Here is a 21,840-nt window from a genome sequence, read left to right as displayed (position 1 = left end):
ACAACATTATTCAAGTAACCCCTAACAGTTATACCGTCACCAAAAAGGATCACAACAATTATGTACATACAATAATTATTCATTATACTTTTTAATTTATTTATAAATGATAGGCTAATCTTCTTTCTGGAAAAAATAAATTTATCAAAAAACTTTTATTTAACTTAAAATTAAATATTATTTCAGAGTATTAACTAAAATTAAAAAACACATACACTCCCATATAATAATATATTTTAATATTTTACAAGAAATATTAAGTTATTTCTTAAAATGTGTACATAATAATATTGTACTAAATTAAAAACTTTAATTTGTCTGTGGTAAACAATAACAAATGGTAAAGTTGGCTGCCTAATATAATATATATACAACACATGTAAAAAAATATAGTTCGTTTTGAACAATTAGTAATACATTAATTATGATAACTGTATAAAATTGAATGGCTTTTAAGGCGTTCACACAGAATCCGGGACAGAAATAAAAATATTACTAAATAAATATACAAAGGAAAATTTGAGCAATAATATTAAAAGTAATTACAAAAAAAAATAAATCAAAAATATATATTATTTTCTTATTAGAGATATTCCGAGTACTCAGCAATTACTTGATGGCCGACTACCCAATATCATATTTATTATTTAGTAATCGTCCAATACTTGGTTATCCAATGTATAACAAGAACGTTTTTTCCCTATACTCAATACAGTTTTTTACAAATTACTTGGCCAATACTTGGTACTCAATTTTTCATAAATTATCTACTGGGAACATCTCTAAATTGTACTACTACTTTATTATCAAAAGTTAAAACATTGTATTGTAGTTTCATTCAGTCAATTATCAGTCATATACCCTGTTGGCTGTTGAATAAATAATACTATTAAAAAAATACCCTATATATAATCAACTCATGATATGTGATAATGAAAAATTATTTTTTGAAGTAGATGTTCGCATTATTTTGTCGGCTGGTGTTACACGATTTCTTGGACCTGGTTCAGGAGTATACGTAAAAGTCAATCCTGTAGCATAGATAATGCCATCATTTCTTACTAATGACACTGGTACTTGCGTTAGCTGTTTCACCCATGACCAGTCCCTTCTAAATGAAGATATATCTGGCACTACTGCAATCATACTCTCTTGGCAACGAAACATAGTTTCAGACTCAACATTTCCAAACCATACTTGTAGATGTGGTGTGAAATTTTCTCCACTCAGTTCTAACATGGCCACATCACCCCCACCATTAGTGTTAAGACCGTGCACTACTGGTACAGGTGTTATAGGTGAATTTACAGGTCCCATTCCTTCATAAAATTTGTATTCTGCTTTGTCTGTACTGATGATGGTCCAACATGCTCCATCATTGATCATTTCCTTATTTGGCCCTTTTGGACATGGTGTGGCATTAAAATTTGTTATACGTTCTTGGGATAAACATAAATACATGTGATTAGTGTCTTTCATATAAAACGCACATTTGTGCAATTGTGACACCGGATCATCAGCTTCTAGCAATGCTGTTTGTTTATCAACTTTTCTGATGACTAGTCGAGGTAAAGCCATCCCAGTAACACTGCACACTAATTTCACTGTACTACCATAATGAATGTAACCATCTCGAACATTGAACATGTCACTTTCACTTTCATCATCATCCAATAAGTAAATGATAAAAGCTCCCCACTGTGTTGAACTGGCATGGAAGGTTTCGTCTTCAACGTGTAAATATCGAGTGCTCACTGTTTGTGATCTAAGCCTATTGAACAATGCTACTTTTGTGCCACTGGCAATACATAAATCAGCGTTTTTTAAGGATTGTTTTTTTTTTGAAGGTTTAGATATTACTTTGATTCGTTTGCTGTGGAAAGTTCCAATGTCATAGCCATTGTTATAAAACATTCGTACCATAAGCATAAAGTGCTTGCGTTTGTCAGAATCAGATATAAATAATGTTTTAGCGGCACAATACTTTTTAATGTTATTGAGATCAAGTGGTTGCAAATCTTGATCCGCACTACCAATGCCAATAAACGCACTCATTTGAGAATTAGTTTCAGTCACTCCTTCCCTAAGCAGCTGTTGTTGACGTAACTTCCAACCTTCACCATGAAGATATACACATGGAGGTGGACAGAAAAAACGTTTTTCAGTGCCATAAGACTTTTGGGCAACTTTAGCATGAAGAACGACTAAAACCAAGTCATTGCGATCAAGTAAATATCTTTCCATAGCATCTTTTGTCAGCTTCTTTTCAGGCCGAATCTGCGTGGTAAGTTCTAAACCATAATGATGAGGCATTGTCATGGAGAACAAATCCACTGTTGTAAATATAGTTCAAATTCTATTCATGAATCTGAAAAAAAATTGAATACAAATCTGTGAGACATAATTTTACAATTATTATCACTAAAAGTGTTTAATATATAAAAGTAATATAATTAGTTACTAACTAATATTTTAACATAAATTAAATTAAATAAAAAATATGATTCATAATCAATAAAATAAATGGGCGCTAAAAATGTGTTCAATATTACTTTTAACCAATCGTTTTCACCCAATACCTACATAAAATAATATACATGAATTTTTTTAATTGAATCAGTGTAATAGATTAACCGCATTTAAACATGTTTTAGTTTCTAAAACATATTCGCCGGTGTTTGCTGTTTACAACTCACCAATTATTTATTTACTCGAATTTATATTTTATAACCAATTAGTATGCAACAGCATTAAACTATTAAAACAAAAAATTGCATGACAGATATATTTTTAAGCATATGTATACATACCAATGAAATCAATTACTACAATTTTCATATCTCAATTGTCGACTCGAACATCAAAATAAAAGTATTCCGTTCATATTTCATAAGCATGTAGAATATTGGAATGGAACGTTTCGAACAGGTGACAGCTTAGTGTTGGATTTATTTGAATATTGTTCAGCAGCCTACAAAGACACTGTCAATGAACTTATTAAGCGAGCTTGGTATAAGTAAGAAAAGTATTAACAAATTACGAGTTCGTTAAATTCGTTGGAAAATATATACCTAAACGGCATAAATAACACATGCAGACATACAGTAATAGTGTAATAAGTAATAACTAATAACTAACTAGTTACTAATAAGTAATAAGTAATAAGTAGTTACTGACGACTGAATGCGGATTGATTGATCAACAATATTGTTATCAAGAACCAGGAAGACTGAAGACACACAATCACAATATGATAACAACATAAACTAAAAAGAAATAATCGAATTGGCGGTTTTTTCACGACGCCGATAGATAATATAATATTATTTTAACAATGTATAGCACGAAATATTCTGAAAACTACATCAATATTCAATTCCTTTTTATAGACCTAACTGGTAATTAAACTTTAAAGAGCCTTAATAGAAAAATAATCGGTACAATTATGAAACAAGTATTAACTGTACCTACTATACTATATGTTAGGTTAGTGTCAATTATGGAGATATGGCTCGATTGATCCATCTTACATTGATGTGAAAAATTAGAATATAGTTTGTAAAATGGCAAATCAAGTTAAACGTTGCGACTAATTTTTATATTAGTCTATTTGACTGAAAAATAAACATTTTTAAATCATTATAGTAAATATATATTCATTTTATATACAATTATTATTATATTATTTCTTCAAATAGTATTAAATCAGTTGATAGTCGTCGTAGTTTTTAGAACAAGAGGCACCCGTTTTCTCAAGCGTAAACTAGGCAGTCCAAATGTCCACCTGCCGCGGCTTCTCTGCACGTTTCCTTGTCCCAGGGGCAGCCGTTTTCCCGAGCGTAAACCAAACAGTCCAAATGTCCACCTGCCGCGGCTTCTCTGCACGTAATTCGGTCCCACGGGCACCCGTTCTCCCGTGCATATGCCAGACACTCCACGTGACCGTCGGCCGCGGCGCTGAAGCACGTCTCCTCGTTCCAGGGGCACCCGTTTTCCCGTGCGTAAGCTAGGCAATCCCGGTGACCGGTCATCGCGGCATAGTTGCACGTCTCCTTGTTCAAGGGACATCCGTTTTCCCGAGCGTAAACTAGGCAGTCAAGGTGACCGTCATAAGCGGCTCTGCTGCACGTCGTCGTATCCCAGGTGCACCCGTTCTCCGAGGCGTATGTTAGACACTCCAGATTGCCCGATTTCGCAGCTATGTCGCACGCTGTACGTTCGCCGTCCCATTCTGGACAACTTTCCCAAGGGACGCCGACCTCGTGGGCGAGTTTCAAACAATCGGTGTGCCCGTGCAACGATGCTTTTTCACATATTATGTTTTTAAACCTCTGGTCGTTTATGGGGAATTGCGATCTGCTGAACATGGTCTGTCTATCATTGCCCTCGCTTGGGTTTTTAACGATTTTTAAAATTTCGAAGAGCGACTAGTAACAATTTTGGATCTCGACGTCCGGTGCTTCCAGCAAATTGAACTTGATACGCTCGATCTTGTTACAAGCGTAGTACGCCGTTTTCAACAGACTAGGTATTTCGTACATTTCCCCGTTAGGTCCGACGACGTAGATCACTAAAAATGTACAACAGACGAGAGTTGTCTACCCGTATAAGTAAACAATTAACGGCTCGCGGGAAAAATGATGTTATTGTAAATCAACGTGTGATGCAGGTGCTCGAATAACGTCGATAAAAAAAATTAAGAAAAAATCAACTCGACAAACGTTGGTACAAAACTACAAAAACAGCTCAATGTATTTGGATTATAGTCTTTAATTATCATAATCAAAAACCATGCAAACAATAAATTAGCAACAAGTACGAAATACGGAATAACGAACTACAGACGCTAAAGCCTAATATCCATGACAAAATCTATTTTGTCATGCTAATATCCATAAACCTTATACTAAGAGCAAGGTAGTTTATTATAATACACGCCACATGGTAGTGCCACTTAACTATCGAAATCACGATTGTTAATTATTATTTATCGCCATCACTATCAAATGAATAGATATCAAATGCTTTTAACCAGCATAAGGTGCAACCAATGAAATACAAGTAATTTTGGATTTGAGAGCAGTTCAACAGTTTTCCTGAACCGCCAGCAATAATGTATTAGTATGCGCGAAAAAATTACCGAACTGCGTTATAACTGCTCCATTTTTGCACTAGACACTAGTTAATTGAACAATAAATTAATAAAATATCTATGTATGGAGTAGGTACATTCTCTAGTTTGTTATTTTATATATACTTCAATACTTGGTTATTATATAGTTACTTCTTTAGATAGAAATTGTACATACAACTGATGTGTAGAGATATGTAATTATAATTATAAATATAAAATTTAAAACATGCGCAGTAAAGTATGAGAAAAAAATATACAAACAATTTATCACTTAAAAATGTAGTTTAACAAATCGTAATAAATGTGTACATTTTTAAACAGGTATAAACTTAATAGTATATTACTTTGAACTATTCAATATTATGTAAAAAAAAAACATAAACATTTTGGGTAACTTAAAAATATAAATTATATTAGATCCAGATCATCAGTCCGTCATGATAACCGGTATGCCTCGGGCGACTAAAGCAGCATAGTTGAAAAAACTTCTTGTAGTTTTCCTGGCAATTGCTAATGAACGCAAGAGTTCTCGTTCCATGGGGTAATCCTGTTGATCTAAAAATTTTTTAGGCCATTTCTCTGAAACATTATCCATATTAACACATTTAAATATATTTTTCAAAAAATATAGGGATAAACACAGCCATAATTCATATATTATTATTATACTAACTTGATAATATTTTAATTTATAAATATTAAATAATAATTAATTATTGTATATTTTTAATTCACCTTGAAGGTTGATGGGATTTCCAGGAAGCCATACATTAAGCATGGCTCTGGCCGAGTTGTCAGCATCTAAACTTGTTACATTCCACAACATACCAATGACACAGGGACTAAATAAAAAGATAGTTTTAAAAATTAAAAAGTGTTAGTAGTTTAGAAATGAATTACCAGCCAGCTTTTAAATATCCATAAGAAGCACCCACAAAATTAGACCTTCCTCCTTTGTCAGTGTGTTTGGCACTTGAACAACCAAACAACATTGGTATACATTGTAGATCTAATTTGTCTAAATCTAAACTATGCAAGTATTGTGTTCCATTACCGTGGCCACAATATCTAAATAGGGTTAATAATGTTAGGCCAACAAATCAAAAAAAAAAAAATCATAATAATATGATCACTTACAATAGTATGTTATTTTTTTTAAGTAATGAACTGAACTGTTCTGAAGTAGGCTCCTGACTTTGAATGCCGTCCCAGTTCACATTTCTTTCTTTGAGGAAACTCTCCATTCTTTTTTCTGCATTAGACAATGATTTATCGGGGTTTAAAATGTAGTATCCTTGATTCTTAATTTTCCTGAAATTAATAGTAGTTAGAATAATTAGAAAATCAATATTTTTGTTCTTTATATTACATTAATCCGTTTTGAATAGAATCCTTGTGTTTGTGATATAATCTATGCACAATATGTACAGATGACACACGGGAGACTGGATGTCTTCTCAAACATGGTATTGTTTCCCATGGCAAGCATTCTAAATGCTATAAAACAATACAATTATAAAATATAAATTGTTTTGGTATTACACTTTTACACTAATACCATACCTCATCTAGTATGAGCAAAACAGAATGTCTCTTTTTCAACATTAAATGTGAACCATTTGATTTATATTTATTAATAGCAGATTCAAATTTATTTATTTCCTCTGTTGAACAGTCGACTTCTTTAAGAATGTTGTTTATTTCATCATTAGTCAATTGAACAACTGCATTTGTTATCTGATACAAAATCATTCTGCCTCGGTCACTTATAGTCATATTTTCTTCTCTGAAAATATTATATTATATAATATATAAATAAATTGTATGATATACACAAATTATAATTTTTCAAGCGACAAGACATAATTACTAACTCTATGACATTATCAATAACACTATAGACTTCTGCTGAAAGTTTCTCATCAATATAATTGCCTAATAACATACAAATCCAATGTTTTATCCAACTAGTATGAATTTCCTGTGATATGTTCTGTTGGAAACAATAATTTTCATAACAATTCAATTATTAATAATTTATAAGTATACGTTTATTTTAGAGACTTATTTGGAGATAATTCAATAATTGTGTATTTACTTTAATTGACTGGGAAGCTGAATCCCTTAAATTCCGAATAGCAGATGGATCCTTATTTTGTCTGTCATTTGTGTCTTCTAAGCTTTTTTTCAGAACTTCAAAGATAGTCTTTTGTCCTAAACTGGTTTTGGGCTTATCCACTTTTACAGTCAAAGGTTTACTTAAAATGTCAAAAATAATTATTAGTTACCAATAATAATAAATAGGTATAATAAAAATGTCAAATAAATTAAAAATATATCATACATATTCTTGTGTTTTTGACCACACTGATATCTAGATATAAATAGTTCAGAAACATCTGTAGGTTTATCTGTAGGCCTAGGAGTTACTACATCTTTAGGATTATAGTTTTTAGTAATTTGTATTATTGTCCATTCAGATGGCATTTCCTTTAAACGTTCAACAAGACCATTGTATCTTTTAGTCACATATTCTGAGTTCAAGGATAAACAATCGTTGAGTTCTTTTTTACTTGCAGTACTAGAATAAAAATAAACGTACATATTTATTGGTGATAAACTCAATGAATAATTAAATAACTCATAAACAGATTCATAATTATTATATGAATCACATTAGAAAATATTTTAAGTTTTGAATTAAAATTAATTAAACAATGTCGATGACCCTACTCTGGATTCATTATCAATGATAGTTTTGAACGAATTCCGCCTCCATGAGCTTCAGAAAGATAATAAGCAACAGAATCATACTCTTTTAAACGATAGCTGATATAAGCGGCAGCTTTATTTGTATCTGTAAAAAGTTTAAAAATGAATATACATTTCTAATGCATAATATTCAATATAGGTACTACTGGTGAAGTTATAATTTTGTACGGTATAACTTAATTAATCCAGACATCTGTTTATTAATACTTATTATTAATATTATCAGAAAAATAATCGGAATAACCAGTTGTTTTATATTTTGTAAGTCCTAATACTGTGTTTAGGCGTGTAGTCAGTTAGGGGATGGGGTTATTAATACATTAACCTCACAGCTGTATAATCCAGAAATATATTAGATGACAGCTGGCCTCCCCAAGTTGTATTTGAATATTATATTAAAATACACCCCTTTATAAAATCCTGGATACACGCATGACTGTGTTGCATTATATCTTGTACCTAGAGGTGTAACATTGAAAATTTTTAACAATAAAATTTTTTTTTATTTTTATACAGGAGTTAGGTACACGAGTATACTCATATGTAATAATAGTATTAAAAATTTAAAATATTACGTGTTTAGTATAAAAACGAGTATTAAAAATAAAAACTGTGATAATATACCGACTAAATAGTTGTATCGCTACAGATCTCTAGCCTTTATACCAAAATATACATGGAGTGGATATTATGTGCTAACAAGTAGAAACTTGTTGCCACAATGGTCATAATAATAATTTGTTGTTGAAGATCATATTATTATAAAAATACACTATTCAACATTGTTCTGACTGTGACTTCACTGTATTGTGTTCTAATGTCTTGCAAAGTTGTATTATTTATATTATCATTTTGGACTTATTGTCTATACTTCTAAATATGTAACGTGGCTTATTTTATAGATTAATCCAGGGTCCGAACTTTTATTAATTCGGACATTCTAGAACCACAATTAGTCTGAATTAATGAGGTTGTAGTGTATTATAAATTGATATCCACAAATATTTTAAATTCTATAAGTCACATAAATTGTATAATAATATAATTGCAAAAACATATACATATTTGTATTCAAACAAAAACATTATGGTATGTTTTCCCTGCAGCGTCCAGATACCTACAGCAGACATTGGAACGGAAAACCTGACATCACTATACACAGTGCTGCAATTAGGATTCTAGGGGGCTCCAGACAAAGTCAATGTATGGGGCCCTAAGGTCTAATGTCTATGTATATAATATTTTTTTATAGGTTACCTATACAAAAAAATGAATAATGATGGTGATTTTTTTTTTAAAAAGGCTAAAAATATAATGTGAAGGCCTACTACCCAATGACCATTTTTTTTTTTTTTTTTTATTCGTATGACTTTACAATGAGCAGTAGCACTCAAATATTAGTGACCATTTATAGATAGATATAGATATTATTATGGATAAATGGGGACCCCGTTCTTCGATAACAAATTAGATAGCATAATAATAAAAATAAATATTTTTATTTAATATAGGTAGGTACTTTATTTAATTTAAATTTTAAACATTAGATTACAACGCAGTTATTTAAAAATTTAAAATAGATGCGGGGAGCCATCGGGGCCTCCTGAGCCTACGATTTACAGCCTTCTACAGGGCATTGCCCCGGCTGCCCCTGTAGGTTGTTTCGGCACTGACTATACATCTAGACGCCAACCATGTCTACTGCCTGGACCCTGCATGTAAAACATACCTTTAGAATATCTAAAAAGGTAGAATTCTGTAGATCATTCCCCAATCACTGAAATAATGGTATAAAAAATGGCTTTTAAAGTAATACTATTTTGTGGGTGGTTAAAAATCAAATATTAATAGTGGATTATACGTAAGTACAATGATTTTCTTTAGAACTTGCCTTTGACAATTCGATTCAATGTAAATAAGTATTTGAATTTTTTTTTTTAAATAGGTAATCTGAGTTAATGCTTTAGAATTAGCAGGTGTATCTTTATAGGGAGCGAAAAGCCGTGAAACGCTTATCTAAATTTGAAATCACTTATAATGTGCACACTAACTGGACGAGTACCGATTGATATACAGTGAAATTTTCATATTACGAAGTCTTACGGAGCATAAAAAAAATTCGTATTATAGAGAATTTCGGTGAATAAAGTCGAATATATCTGGTTCTAATTTGGGTTGGTTCTCAAAAATATTTCGTTTAACAGAAAATGTATGTGAAATGGAAGTTTTACTGTAGTGGGTACTTATACTACCTTACCATACGTATAAATAATTATAAAACTTACTACCTAACAGCTATAACGTAAAATAATAAGCAATAGATACTGCGATTGATGCTCACTCTCGTAAACAGGAAATGGTGGCAAAGGCATTTGTTTAATTTGCGACAAACACTCTTCGATCTCATTGAGGACGGTCCGGCACACTGCATCCGGATCCATGGTGGCGAAGACGAACAATTATTGTTATCGACCCACTGACCAATGAGACGAATATTCTTCACATTTATTATTTCTTCCGGTGACTGACGTGCGATCTTCTTCCGGACAAACTGCGTGAAAAATCGAAATCGACAGACACAGACCGAAATGACGTGTAACAATACCGTACCTAATATGCTGAACGTAACATACCTAATATACTAAGCGATCAGTACTTACTCTTATTGTTTTCACTTTTCGATTTTGTGTATTTATAGCCCGTAATCTGTACTTTCTAGTTGTATTTTATTTTTATGCGTCTCCGGTATAAACTCTATTTACCGTGGCCGGTAATTGGTAGTCGGTTTAAAATTTAAAATATAAAATATTATAAACAATAATATAACCACATGCGCGATAGTGGCGATAGGCGATAGCATCACTACAGAAAGGTATTAACCATTGACCTAATATTTCGTATTTTTGTGGTTTAAAGACCACGATTATGGGTCACTCTTGTTCCAATGACCAACTGTTCTATACTCTTTTTATGCCCCTGGTCAATTCTTCCAATATGTTTTTGTTCAAATCACGATTGTAGATTAGTAGATTACGAATGCCTTATGGCAGGGCAGCATTTAAGGGGGGAGGGGTACTGGCTACAACTGCCCCGGACGCCAGTATTTTGGGGGTGCCAACATTTTGTCGTTGGAAATTTGATCCCTTTTGAATTATTAAAACTTTTAAAATTTAAATTATTTCAATAGCAACATAATATCATATAATATTAATGTATTATGCTGTTTGAAATTAAAATATGCTTTTATGATTTATAGCAATATAGCAACCAGCGTTAGAGAATTATTTATATATATCTGATGATTGTTCCTTAATCCTTAATACTTTTCCCAAATGTGTTGTGGTTCAAATAGACAATTATAGTCAATAGACATAAGTTGTTTATAATAATACTGCATATTTTGATAACGCGTGCGGCGTCGTGCCTTCCACAAAATTTCAATAAATTATTAGTCTACAAACTAGAGCCACAGCATTTGTGAAATCTGTAGGTAATGACTGACTAATAATTTTTCTTTCATAATTCGGCTCTGTTGAATATTTATTAATTATTATATATTTGTTTTGTATTATTTTAATTATGACCGGCAAAAAAAAGTTAAGGGGATATCAACATCGTAAACAAACTTCATTAAAAGACAAAAAACCACTTAATATTATTATTTATTAACAAATACAGAGAAATTCAAAATATGTTTGATGTTTAAAAAAATATAATATTAATTTGCATACTTTAGTTTTATTAAATTATTTTTATTTTGTTCATATTAAAATTTATATTAATAATATGATCCATAAAGTAGGAACCTAAATATGTAAAAAAAAAACTTATATTATGATGAATTACAAGCAGGGTTTAAGTGGCATACACTCAACTGTATCTTTTCGGAGGAGTGGAGGAGGAAGGTTCATAAAATTATTAAAAAAAAGAATACATTATTGAAAAACAAATATTATTTTCTTTACTCATAACCTAATAAGTTCATGAGGATCTCTGTCATATTTAACGTGGTTAGGTAGAGTTCAGCGCCCACCCGAATTAAAAATTTTTTTTCAGACATCTATGTATTTTATTATTATTATATATATTATATATATTATTATATTATTATATGTATTTTATATTATTTTATTTTATTATTTTATTATTGCTTTAACCAGTTAAAACCGATGGTGCAAAAATCATTAGTTCTTATGGTATAGCCTTACGAAGTTCACCATTTTCGGTGTTTTGCAGTGCTAACAATTTTTTTAATTTTTTTTTTGAACCCTAGGTAAATCAACGTTTTAAAAATAAAATAAAAATATAATTCTGACACTCACTTATGGTGGTTTTACATAATAAGTCGAGGGATGTTTTCGATTTTAATTGTCCAAACAAGCGCGGCAAGCGATGGATGAGTGACCACGCTTCCACGCTGCGGGTAATTTCTAAAATTTTAATAAGCTATAACTTTAAAATAAATTTGGCCGCCAAATTCAGACTTCCCCATCGTTTTTAGTATACTTGACTCAGCTATATGCTTATTGCATAGGTACAAAACAAATTGAAAAACCAAGGTTAGTTGTTCAGTAAAACAGAAAAGTCCCAATCGCGTGGTTACGTATTGAGTTGTACGAATGCACGGTAAAACACCGAAAATCGTAAACTTTGTAAGGCTATATAACTTAAAGACTAATGATTTTCAGTAATTAATTTTTGCAACATCTTTCTTATTAACTCGTTGTAATTTTAAGGTTTGTTGCAGACAGCAGCTACTAATGGACGACGGAGCGAATGGTCCGTTCGTAATCACATTCATTATCGTATTGTATCTCCTTTGTAACAAAGGCTTAGTTTAAGCATTGATTATAATTAGTATTTAGTAATTAATACTAGTGTTTATAATCGATGGTTTAAGCTAATTTCCATATTCAGTCACGCATTAACCGTGGTGGTGCTATAGCTATGGTTTGATCAAGTCGACCTTATTAGAACGCGCACCACGAGCTCTCAAGTCCAAACTGCCGTATCTGGGTTATCCAAATACCTTGATACATTAACTTTTATATTTTGTTTTGATTTTTATATTGTTTGAACGCGTTTTACCCTACCACAACGTACATACATGTATGAAGAGTTTTTATAATAGCAAGAAGGCTCCCTCCAGGCTCCAGCATTATACCATTGCCTACTGGTGAAAGTAGAAGGGCTGGCTCAGGAAATCTTGGTGAGGCTCAAATATTGGATATCTGAGCCCATATCTGTGCACACTCCCCCACACCACAAAATGAGGTACGAAAAAGACTCAAATAGCTTTCTCGCTTTGGCCTTTGGTCACCCAACTTCAAACCCGTGTAAATTACACATTCATCGATTCTTTAGAATCTAATAACAAACAAAAATGCAATAAAAAATGTAAATAATACCATCATTAAATACATATTTTGTACATATCGAATCATATTTCAAATATACTAATTTCTTAAAAATATAGATAATGCATAAAATTCCAACTTTTCAAGCACTTTTTTCATTGTAATAAATAGATAAATGCCAAATAGGGGTGAACTGTTTACATAATACTTAGTACTAACTTCTATATAACATCGGTAGCCTACCAAGAAGTCCGAGTAAAAATGTTCGTGGTGAAAAAGTCCAGTACATAAAATTAGGTAAAAGGAAAAATACGATGTGATGCACAATCAAATGTTCTAATTAGTATTAATATAAGTTGTAACTTGTAACTAGTAACTGTAATTTTTTTTAAATATATTATTTTTATAAGTCGATGGTTGATTAAACTGAGAAATCATAATATTAGAACAAGGATGAAAAATATGTTTGCCCCCCACGGCTCTGTTTTCTGAAAGTATCTGGACCCTCCCCATAACAAATTCCTAAATACGCCACTGATGAGGTCATCAAAGCTACCGTGATCGCCTTTGAGACTGGCCCTGTCCCTGCGAGCGGTGCCATAATGATAGTCGATAGGATAGCCGAGTCGTAGACCGCAGTGGCGTTGTCCGTCACCCAGGAATCAGAACTACCTATTGTCTATAGTTACATAACTTACATAGGTAACGCACATAGTATATAAGTATATAACAATAAGTATAATATATAATAATTTATAACACATCCTAATATTGTATACACAATATACCTCAAGCTGTGAATTGTGATTATATTATTAATTTATAAGTCATAATCGAGGAAAAAATTATTTTTGTTTGGATAATTTTACCGAATGCCATATTTAAATGTAATAGGTAATAATTAATAGTCAATAAATTAGATAAATATATTATTATATTATATTCTATTTTAATGTAATCCGTGATTCAACGACCGGCAACGTACAAAATATGACAACAGTTAACACTGACAGATACCGTTGCATGAGCATTGAGCTTGCGTAATACAGTGGTTGGTGACGGTTGAAACTTGAAAGTGTAGGTAACCGTCCACCATCATTCATTAGTCAATGACACGATAGTAAAATTCTTTATAATCATGATTCATGGTCAATAGTCATTACTCATTACAGGGCACAGGCCACAGACTATATGAAAATATACTATATATTTTAATATAGTCTGTAGTCAGTACTAATACTCTATATTATTATTGTCTATACCTTACGTCTTACGTATGCGTTGCATAATTGCACAACCATGTTTAATAATTTATTTATGTACACGGCGGCATCATCTTGTATCTTCCACTCTTGCCATCTTGCGTTGTCTAAGTTAATTCAACGTAGGGGCGGGTTGGGGTTACTGGTGAGATGGTACATGATTGTAGTGCTCTTAGAATTTAGACCATATTATCCGATATGGACTAAGGTCTGAGGTAGTGCTAATATCAAAGCAATTATAGCAAACAGTTCATATTATCGGACATAGTAAGCTTGAGCACGGCTGTCAGCGCAGAAGCGTAAAGACGAACGCACCCGTAGTAGTGTAAAACTGTCCGTCTGTCTCTAGTACATGGGCAACGCACATTGAGTAATATTCATCTATGGCAACGCAAACACTATATCATGTCCATATTTTTTTATTACTATACAATCTTACGACTTACATTCTCATTTCTGCCGCACCAAGCCGACTTTCGCCCCTACCCTATTCGCTTACACCTTATCAGCATTCAGCGTGATCGTGCGCACTTTGGTCGACGGAATCGTTTGTTATCGTTTGATTTTTGTATTCGTGTTTCGTTCGCTGATTGCTGTCGAGTGTCGACCGTCGACGGGCAACAGTCAACACTGAACACTTCAACAGTAACTAACTCCTGAGTCACAACATTCAACGCCCGGCACGACGGTGCCTTTAGTAAACAATAATCGTGTCGTCGTAGTAATAAATTCGCGCGGTCGTCGTTGGAGGCGGCGATTGAAGAGGAATTAAAAAAATGTAAGCAGAACAAAAAAAAAAAATTGTCTGGAAAAAAACTTGTCAACGGACGCATTTTTGATTCCGTTCTACAAATTCGATTGCGACGGGGTTTCGTTATTGCTCTGTCAGCGCATTTGTATGTGATAAAATAAAGGAACTGAAAAAAAAAATACTAGGTATAACCACATACTCATAACCTGTGGATTTGTTGTAGTTCGGTTTCCTTCAGACATGTCTTGCACTAAACATGGTTTGAGGTGTGCACCATAGCCCTCGATCACACTGCGCACACTACAAACCAATAGCGTCAAATTGTACTATAATTACCCTTGACTGCGAGGGAACAATGTTAACGCTGTTCAGCAATGCCCATAACTACACTACTTCAATTACGGGTATGTGTCTCAGAATTGAGGAGCATTTTTTCTGTTTTTATAATATGTTTTTGATTTCTATTTGAATGTTACAGTCGGCTACCTTGGGGTGGATGTTGATTGGTGGCTCTGGATGACATGGCTGCTTTGGCCACTCATTGTTACGTTCCTGTTGCCCCTCACCATCGTTCTGTTGTTCTACATAACTGGTGTTATACTCTATGTCTATAAACTTCACAGGTACACGGATTTTGAAATTATATTAATTAGTCAATAGTCAGTCAATATGTATCCAATTGATAGCTTATGAAAATTAGAATATATTTATTTAAAAGTTTTAACATTATCATTAACAGATAACCTTTGTATACATTAAGTAATAAAATAAGTATAATAATTTTATTTGAAGTAAATTGACTATAAATATCTATAGCAGTAGGTACCTAATCAGTTATAAATTTATAATAATATATTAATATCAATTCGCACTTAGTCTAATTTGTACCCAGTGGCGTACTCAAAAATAAATGGGAGTAGCATATTGAATCAGTTACCTCAATATTGGCTAATAGGCTAATGATTATAGCCCATAATATTATTATTTTAATACGTAGTAGAATTTTTAAGATGTAAATATTTTGGGGCCAGAAGGTCCACCCACTAAACCACAAAAAAAAAATCAGTGGTAGCAGCCACTACCCTTGATCCCTCAGAACATAACTGGAGTACCCACCACTGTTTGTACCAAATAAAACAAATCTGTACTCTTATAAAACCAGATTCTTGATCCATCATTATTCAATAAATAAAATCTTAACCTTTTTTAATTTAGCGCTTAATAATTCATTTGTAACAGTAACAATACCTTATTTTAATTGAATTTGTTAAGTGATTAAAAACATAGATTTTGAATGTTAGTATGTTGTAATTTTCAAAAATATGCTTATACCTAACCTTTTTTTTTTAATTGTTTGACAAGTACCTAAAATATTTTTTGAATGTATTTTTTGATTTGTTAATTGTTTAACTGTGTTAATGAATAACTTGTTTTATAATTTGAACTTTTGAATTTTTGAAAACTATTTTTAGGTAGGTATATAGACATATTTAAATTTTAAGTGTGAACCACAACGTATATTTCTTATTCCATGTATCTGACAGTAATCAATCAAAATATCCAAATTTAAAAATGTAGAAAAACATTATTATAAATAAACCCCAACATTTAAACATTTTATCATACTTAGAGATATGAAATAAAATATAGGTTAAAATGTAAAATAATTTAAGTACGCAAGTTATAAGATAACTTTTTATTTTCTAACAAAATTAGCTCAAATAATAAATTATAAAATTAATCAACCTAGAAATGCTATATTAATGATAGTAAATAAATTACTTTAATAGCAATAATATCACAAAATATACTTCACAATCATTAGTCGTTAATGGTTATAGTCAAATAATATATTATAATATATTTGTTATTTTTTTATCATAGCTTTCAAAAAAAGTACATCATAGCGGCGGAAAGGGGGGGGGGGATTTAGGCCCACTTACTAATTTACCAAATATTGAATTTTAGCCAAATTTATTACTATATGCATTGATAAAAGCTTTGAACAGCTTATGTTTACAATAGTTTACGCATTGACAACCGTCTAAGTAGGTATCTATTTAACACAATGCAAGGGGATATTTTGAATTATTATTAATGTTACAATATTTTTATATTTAATTAGAAATTGTATACAATAAGAGTTTGCTTTTATACTTGAGTATTTTCATAATTTCATCATTATCTATTTCAAATAAAACATCATTTTATATTGCAAGAACTGCAAGAAAAATCAACTCAGAAAATCTGTGTATATCTTTTTATTTTCTAAAAAAAAAATGTTCTATGCTTGCAATTTTTAAGTTAATATTTGATCCAATTTTATTAGAAAATATTTGAACTCAATTTTATTAAAAATGTAGTATTATCTACTAATTCATCATTCACGTAATAGTATTATTTTACATTATATTTATAAAAATGTTTTTCTACATTTTTTGAAATTGGAAATTTTGGTTTGGATATTTTTATTTTGACCTAGATTCGTATCTGACACAAAGTAATAAGAAAAATGGTGGTCCGAGTGTAGAAAATTGAAAATTCTCATAATTGGCTACTGCAACTTGGCTGACTTTCAGTTGCACCACACATCTTTACAATTACTATTCTTAGATTTTTTGTTTTATAACATATTTACTTGTCTAATTATTAAGTTATTTTAATGTATTGTACCTACATCATTTAATTAATATTTCTATAAAGTAGTTAGTTAACTATAAACCTAATAAGATAAGAAGAGATTTATACGGCTAGTAAAATTTAAAAATATTGCTTTATGTTGACTATAAGGTTAAAGCTCAAATAATATTCAGGGAATATAATGAAATTCTAGATATGCTGCGATTGTGTAATGATTCACCTGATTAGGTAGTATCTGTGAACCATAATTAAAATATTTAAATTATTGCTTGTTGGTTCTGGAAATCTATAATAATTACATGTTATGAGTTATATCATAGGTTATATCCAATTATTTACATTTAGGTATTATTACAATATATCCTTGAAGAAATCATAAAATTAAAAGTATATAATTTTATAGGAAAACATACTATATAGTATAGATTTAAAATCTAATAGGTATTATACCAATCATTACTTATTTACTATGATATTATGGTTTTAATTATCTATATACTTACAGGGTCTCTTGAGAAGTTATTTATTTAACATTGTCAGATTATTTAAAATATATCTTGTCGTTTTAAACAATGGCATTTGTATAGTATAGTAAATTACTGGTCAATAATTTAAATTAATCATATTGATGATTGTATAATGTTTATGTGGTATTGGTCATTATTTGCGTTCACAGTATTAGTTATTAATTATTATTGTACGTAGTAGGTGTGCAGTGTCATCGGTCTAGCCCCCCAAAAAATTCTAATCCATTTGCGCCTATGCAAATGGAAAGAAATTAAAAAAAAATCCAAGTTACAATTCTATGTTATATATGACAATTATATCGATATATTAATTATATTATGACTAATAAAAAAATATAAAAATCGCCATTTTGTAGAGCTATCTATTTATAATATATCAAAAAAAATAATTTTGAAATCCGTTGAATTTTGAATGAATGAAAAACAACTTATATTTTCAAAAATATAACTTATTGCTCATATAATATTGTAAAATTGTTTGGTTCTCATACTTTGATATCTAATGCTAATCCAATGGGGAATAAAGAAAAATAGGTACTCTTTGAAATCATGCTATACACAAGTCAAATTTTATGTTTTTATAGAGCCATTGTGGTATATGTAGCATGATCTTTGTAACAAAATTATAGCTATAATTAAAAATGTGCAAGTTATTCCCAGCAGGCAGCAACACATTAATTTTGCTTTAAAAACCATGATCTTATAAAATTGACTTGTGTAGTGGATAAAATAACAATAAAAATATTACATACAATTTAAAGAAGTAGGTAGTGTGTTCTTTATTACTTATTGGATTATTATTAGTTATAAAAGTATGTGGAACCCATACAATTTTACAATATTATGCTGTATTTTTTGTATTCATTCAAAACTCAACAGATTTTAAAATTAGTCATCTGTAAGTGACTAGAAGTGACTTAAAAATGTCACTTTTAAAATCATCAAAGTTTATTTATTTTCAGTTGATAATAAATAATAATTGTTTAACCATAACTTATTGTATTATTGTAGGGAAAGACTTATAAATGCATATGAAAATAATTTTTGGGATGGTGCAATAAAAACTGTAGCTGCATTATGGGATGCTCATGGTTGGATTTGGCATGGTAATTAATTTAAAATTTTAAAACATTTTTCATTATTTATTAAAATGTATAAATAATTTTTCTAGGATATGAATTAAATGGCCTTGAAAATGTACCTATTGACAGTCCAGCATTGTTAGTGTATTATCATGGTGCTATTCCTATTGATTTGTATTACATGATTTCTAGAATATATTTGATAAAGGCAAAATTGGTTCATACTGTGGCTGATCATTTTCTGTTTAAGTTACCTGGTAATTATTATTTTTATTTTCGTTATAACAGATTGAATGATTCCCGGTAGAGGATTTATAAATTATAATTTAAAACCACTTAAAACTATAGTTTTATTTTATCAATGTATTTTTAGGATGGTCAATAATATCTGAACCATTAAAAGTAATACCTGGTACTGTACAGACTTGTTCAGATATACTGAAAGAAAACAATCTTTTAGCAATTTCGCCTGGTGGTGTTTATGAAGCTCAATTTGGTGACAGGTATTACAGACTTATGTGGAAAAAGCGATTTGGTTTTGCTAAAGTAGCTATAGATGCTAAAGTAGTAAGTTTTTTTGCAATTATTATAATATATTAGTATATCTCTTATTTGATTTTAACTGTGTAATTTTGCTTCAGCCTATTATACCGGTATTCACACAAAATATTCGTGAAGCATTTCGTTGTATTGGTATTGGTCGTCGATTCTGGTTGCGAATATATTTATGGACCAGGTTGCCAATAGTACCAATATATGGATGGTTTCCCGTCAAACTAAGAACTCATATTGGTAAACCAATTCCATATGATCCAGATCTATCAGCCGAAGACTTACAAAAAAAGGTATTACTTATATAGTTAGCTTGTATTTAAAAAAGAAACTTTTGTTCTATCATTATTAAAACATTATAGATGGTATAAAAAGTGTATGGTTACATCTTAATCCTATACTTTTAAATATTCTGATTGGAGATTATTAATATTATACATTTTTTTTTTTTTTGCTATAGGTGGCAAGTGCAATTGAAGAATTAATATGTCAACACCAAAAAGTGCCTGGCAATATACTAAGAGCTCTCTGTGAACGTGTTTATAACCCTTTAAACTGTAGTAAGAAGAAAACATGACATTACGCTTTGCTTACAAGTAATGGGAATGTTTAAACTGATTGCCACGGTATTTAGACTGTGTTGTGGTACATTGTAATTTGTGACAAATTGTAACTGACTTCTCTATAGCATAATTCAATTAATGATATCTTAACTTTTTTAAGTATTTATAAGTTATATATTATATATGAAAAAACTCAGTTTATAGTTAATTAATTAATATCTGTAAAAACAAATTTTTTTATTTTTATTTGGTTAAGTACTTAATTCATTTCCAAATCAGTAGTTTTATCAATAACTATGTTTAATTAAATTGTGTTATTTATTGACAGCTACATGTAACATGCCACACCCAAACTTCAAAATTAAATTTTTCTTAAATGTTTATGAGAAGGGATAATATTGTTAATATTGGTATAGATAAATATATTATGTATATTATTTTCTATTATTTATCCATAATCTACTTAAGTTTGTTTGGAGTAAAAAAAGGAATAGTTATAGAATGGTATTGAAATGTAGCTGTGATTATATTATACACTGAGACTTTTGATATAGTTATTGATTTTGGTGTATGATAATTTATTATCTGAATTTTGTGTTCAATTATTAATATGTATGTAATATGAAATTGTTTACATATTATTTAAAAAAATCATTAATGGTTATGATAAATTTGATTCCCATTTATTGTAATTTGGCTGTCCAGTTTTTTATTTTTATTTACCAAAACGATGTGCTAATGAAGAAATTATTTTATAATTTAGTTAAAACTACTTTGTGATATATTTTTAAATATTTATTATTATGTATTTGACACTGTATTTAGATTGTTTAGAGATTCTGATATTTATTTTTATGTTATATTTAAACTTAATTGTATTTTAAAACATAAATTATGACTTATTTTATTGTTACCTATTTTAGAACACTGCAACATACTTTGACAGAAATTAATTTAATGAAATAATGACTATTTATGGGATTAAGTCATTAAGAATTGTATTGCATTTATATGTTGTGCATTATTTTTAATTATTATATAATTTTTCATATTATTTTAAGTTCATCTTTAAAATAATGATTTATATTACGATAAATTGACATAAACTAAACATATTATGCTTCTTTCACGGTCCCTAATAATTTAATAATTAATTTAAGATGTTATGATACAGCTCTGGTTTGTTCAGGAGTGTGTTTC

General features: G+C 30.3%; 4 protein-coding genes across 6 annotated transcripts; 1 reads left to right on the top strand and 3 right to left on the bottom strand.

Annotated features, from left to right (window-relative positions):
- Positions 1–136: 136 nt before the first annotated feature.
- On the bottom strand, positions 137–3,201 carry LOC100168944 (suppressor of hairless protein). Its single transcript, XM_001951178.4, has 2 exons — positions 2,811–3,201; positions 137–2,368 (listed from the first exon to the last, which is right to left on the bottom strand). Exon 2 carries the CDS (start codon positions 2,317–2,319, stop codon positions 913–915), a length of 1,407 nt encoding a protein of 468 aa, XP_001951213.2. The 5' UTR covers positions 2,320–2,368; positions 2,811–3,201; the 3' UTR covers positions 137–912.
- A 551-nt stretch (positions 3,202–3,752) lies between these two features.
- On the bottom strand, positions 3,753–4,367 carry LOC103310682. Its single transcript, XM_016808381.1, has one exon. It carries the CDS (start codon positions 4,365–4,367, stop codon positions 3,753–3,755), a length of 615 nt encoding a protein of 204 aa, XP_016663870.1.
- A 948-nt stretch (positions 4,368–5,315) lies between these two features.
- On the bottom strand, positions 5,316–10,729 carry LOC100162113 (separin). Its single transcript, XM_029491216.1, has 12 exons — positions 10,567–10,729; positions 10,248–10,516; positions 7,868–7,991; positions 7,479–7,715; positions 7,233–7,392; positions 7,009–7,127; positions 6,698–6,920; positions 6,504–6,631; positions 6,272–6,445; positions 6,035–6,202; positions 5,870–5,976; positions 5,316–5,713 (listed from the first exon to the last, which is right to left on the bottom strand). The coding sequence occupies exons 2-12, from the start codon at positions 10,345–10,347 to the stop codon at positions 5,562–5,564; spliced, it is 1,692 nt and encodes a 563-aa protein (XP_029347076.1). The 5' UTR covers positions 10,348–10,516; positions 10,567–10,729; the 3' UTR covers positions 5,316–5,561.
- A 4,211-nt stretch (positions 10,730–14,940) lies between these two features.
- On the top strand, positions 14,941–21,542 carry LOC100164174 (transmembrane protein 68). Of its 3 annotated transcripts, none has more exons than XM_008189765.3 (8): positions 14,941–15,303; positions 15,500–15,680; positions 15,755–15,899; positions 19,455–19,549; positions 19,615–19,782; positions 19,899–20,092; positions 20,167–20,370; positions 20,538–21,542. In XM_008189765.3, exons 2-8 carry the CDS (start codon positions 15,632–15,634, stop codon positions 20,652–20,654), a joined length of 972 nt encoding a protein of 323 aa, XP_008187987.1. In that variant the 5' UTR covers positions 14,941–15,303; positions 15,500–15,631; the 3' UTR covers positions 20,655–21,542. The 3 variants fall into 3 exon arrangements, with proteins under 3 accessions (XP_008187987.1, XP_008187986.1, XP_001951151.1); XM_008189764.3 differs by having other exon boundaries at positions 14,941–15,421; XM_001951116.5 differs by having other exon boundaries at positions 14,941–15,680.
- Positions 21,543–21,840: the final 298 nt, after the last annotated feature.

Source organism: Acyrthosiphon pisum, chromosome A3, assembly GCF_005508785.2.
Source record: "Acyrthosiphon pisum isolate AL4f chromosome A3, pea_aphid_22Mar2018_4r6ur, whole genome shotgun sequence".
In the NCBI taxonomy this organism is placed as follows: Eukaryota; Metazoa; Arthropoda; class Insecta; order Hemiptera; family Aphididae; genus Acyrthosiphon; species Acyrthosiphon pisum.
The sequence above is the reverse complement of the archived record's forward strand: the minus strand, read 5'-3'. Positions and strand labels throughout refer to the sequence as shown.

What these genes read in the sequence shown, in the direction of transcription:
- LOC103310682 (XM_016808381.1), bottom strand. Translation starts at nt 4,367, where the DNA reads ATGTTCAGCAGATCGCAATTCCCCATAAACGACCAGAGGTTTAAAAAC.
- LOC100164174 (XM_008189765.3), top strand. Translation starts at nt 15,632, where the DNA reads ATGTTAACGCTGTTCAGCAATGCCCATAACTACACTACTTCAATTACG. An exon ending in TTTTCTGTTTAAGTTACCTG is followed by an intron (nt 19,783 to 19,898) that starts GTAATTATTATT and finishes ATGTATTTTTAG; the next exon opens with GATGGTCAATAATATCTGAA. An exon ending in CCGAAGACTTACAAAAAAAG is followed by an intron (nt 20,371 to 20,537) that starts GTATTACTTATA and finishes TTTTTGCTATAG; the next exon opens with GTGGCAAGTGCAATTGAAGA.
- LOC100168944 (XM_001951178.4), bottom strand. Translation starts at nt 2,319, where the DNA reads ATGACAATGCCTCATCATTATGGTTTAGAACTTACCACGCAGATTCGG.
- LOC100162113 (XM_029491216.1), bottom strand. Translation starts at nt 10,347, where the DNA reads ATGGATCCGGATGCAGTGTGCCGGACCGTCCTCAATGAGATCGAAGAG. An exon ending in TTTTGCTCATACTAGATGAG is followed by an intron (nt 6,632 to 6,697) that starts GTATGGTATTAG and finishes ATTGTTTTATAG; the next exon opens with CATTTAGAATGCTTGCCATG. An exon ending in GGATATTTAAAAGCTGGCTG is followed by an intron (nt 5,977 to 6,034) that starts GTAATTCATTTC and finishes CTTTTTATTTAG; the next exon opens with TCCCTGTGTCATTGGTATGT.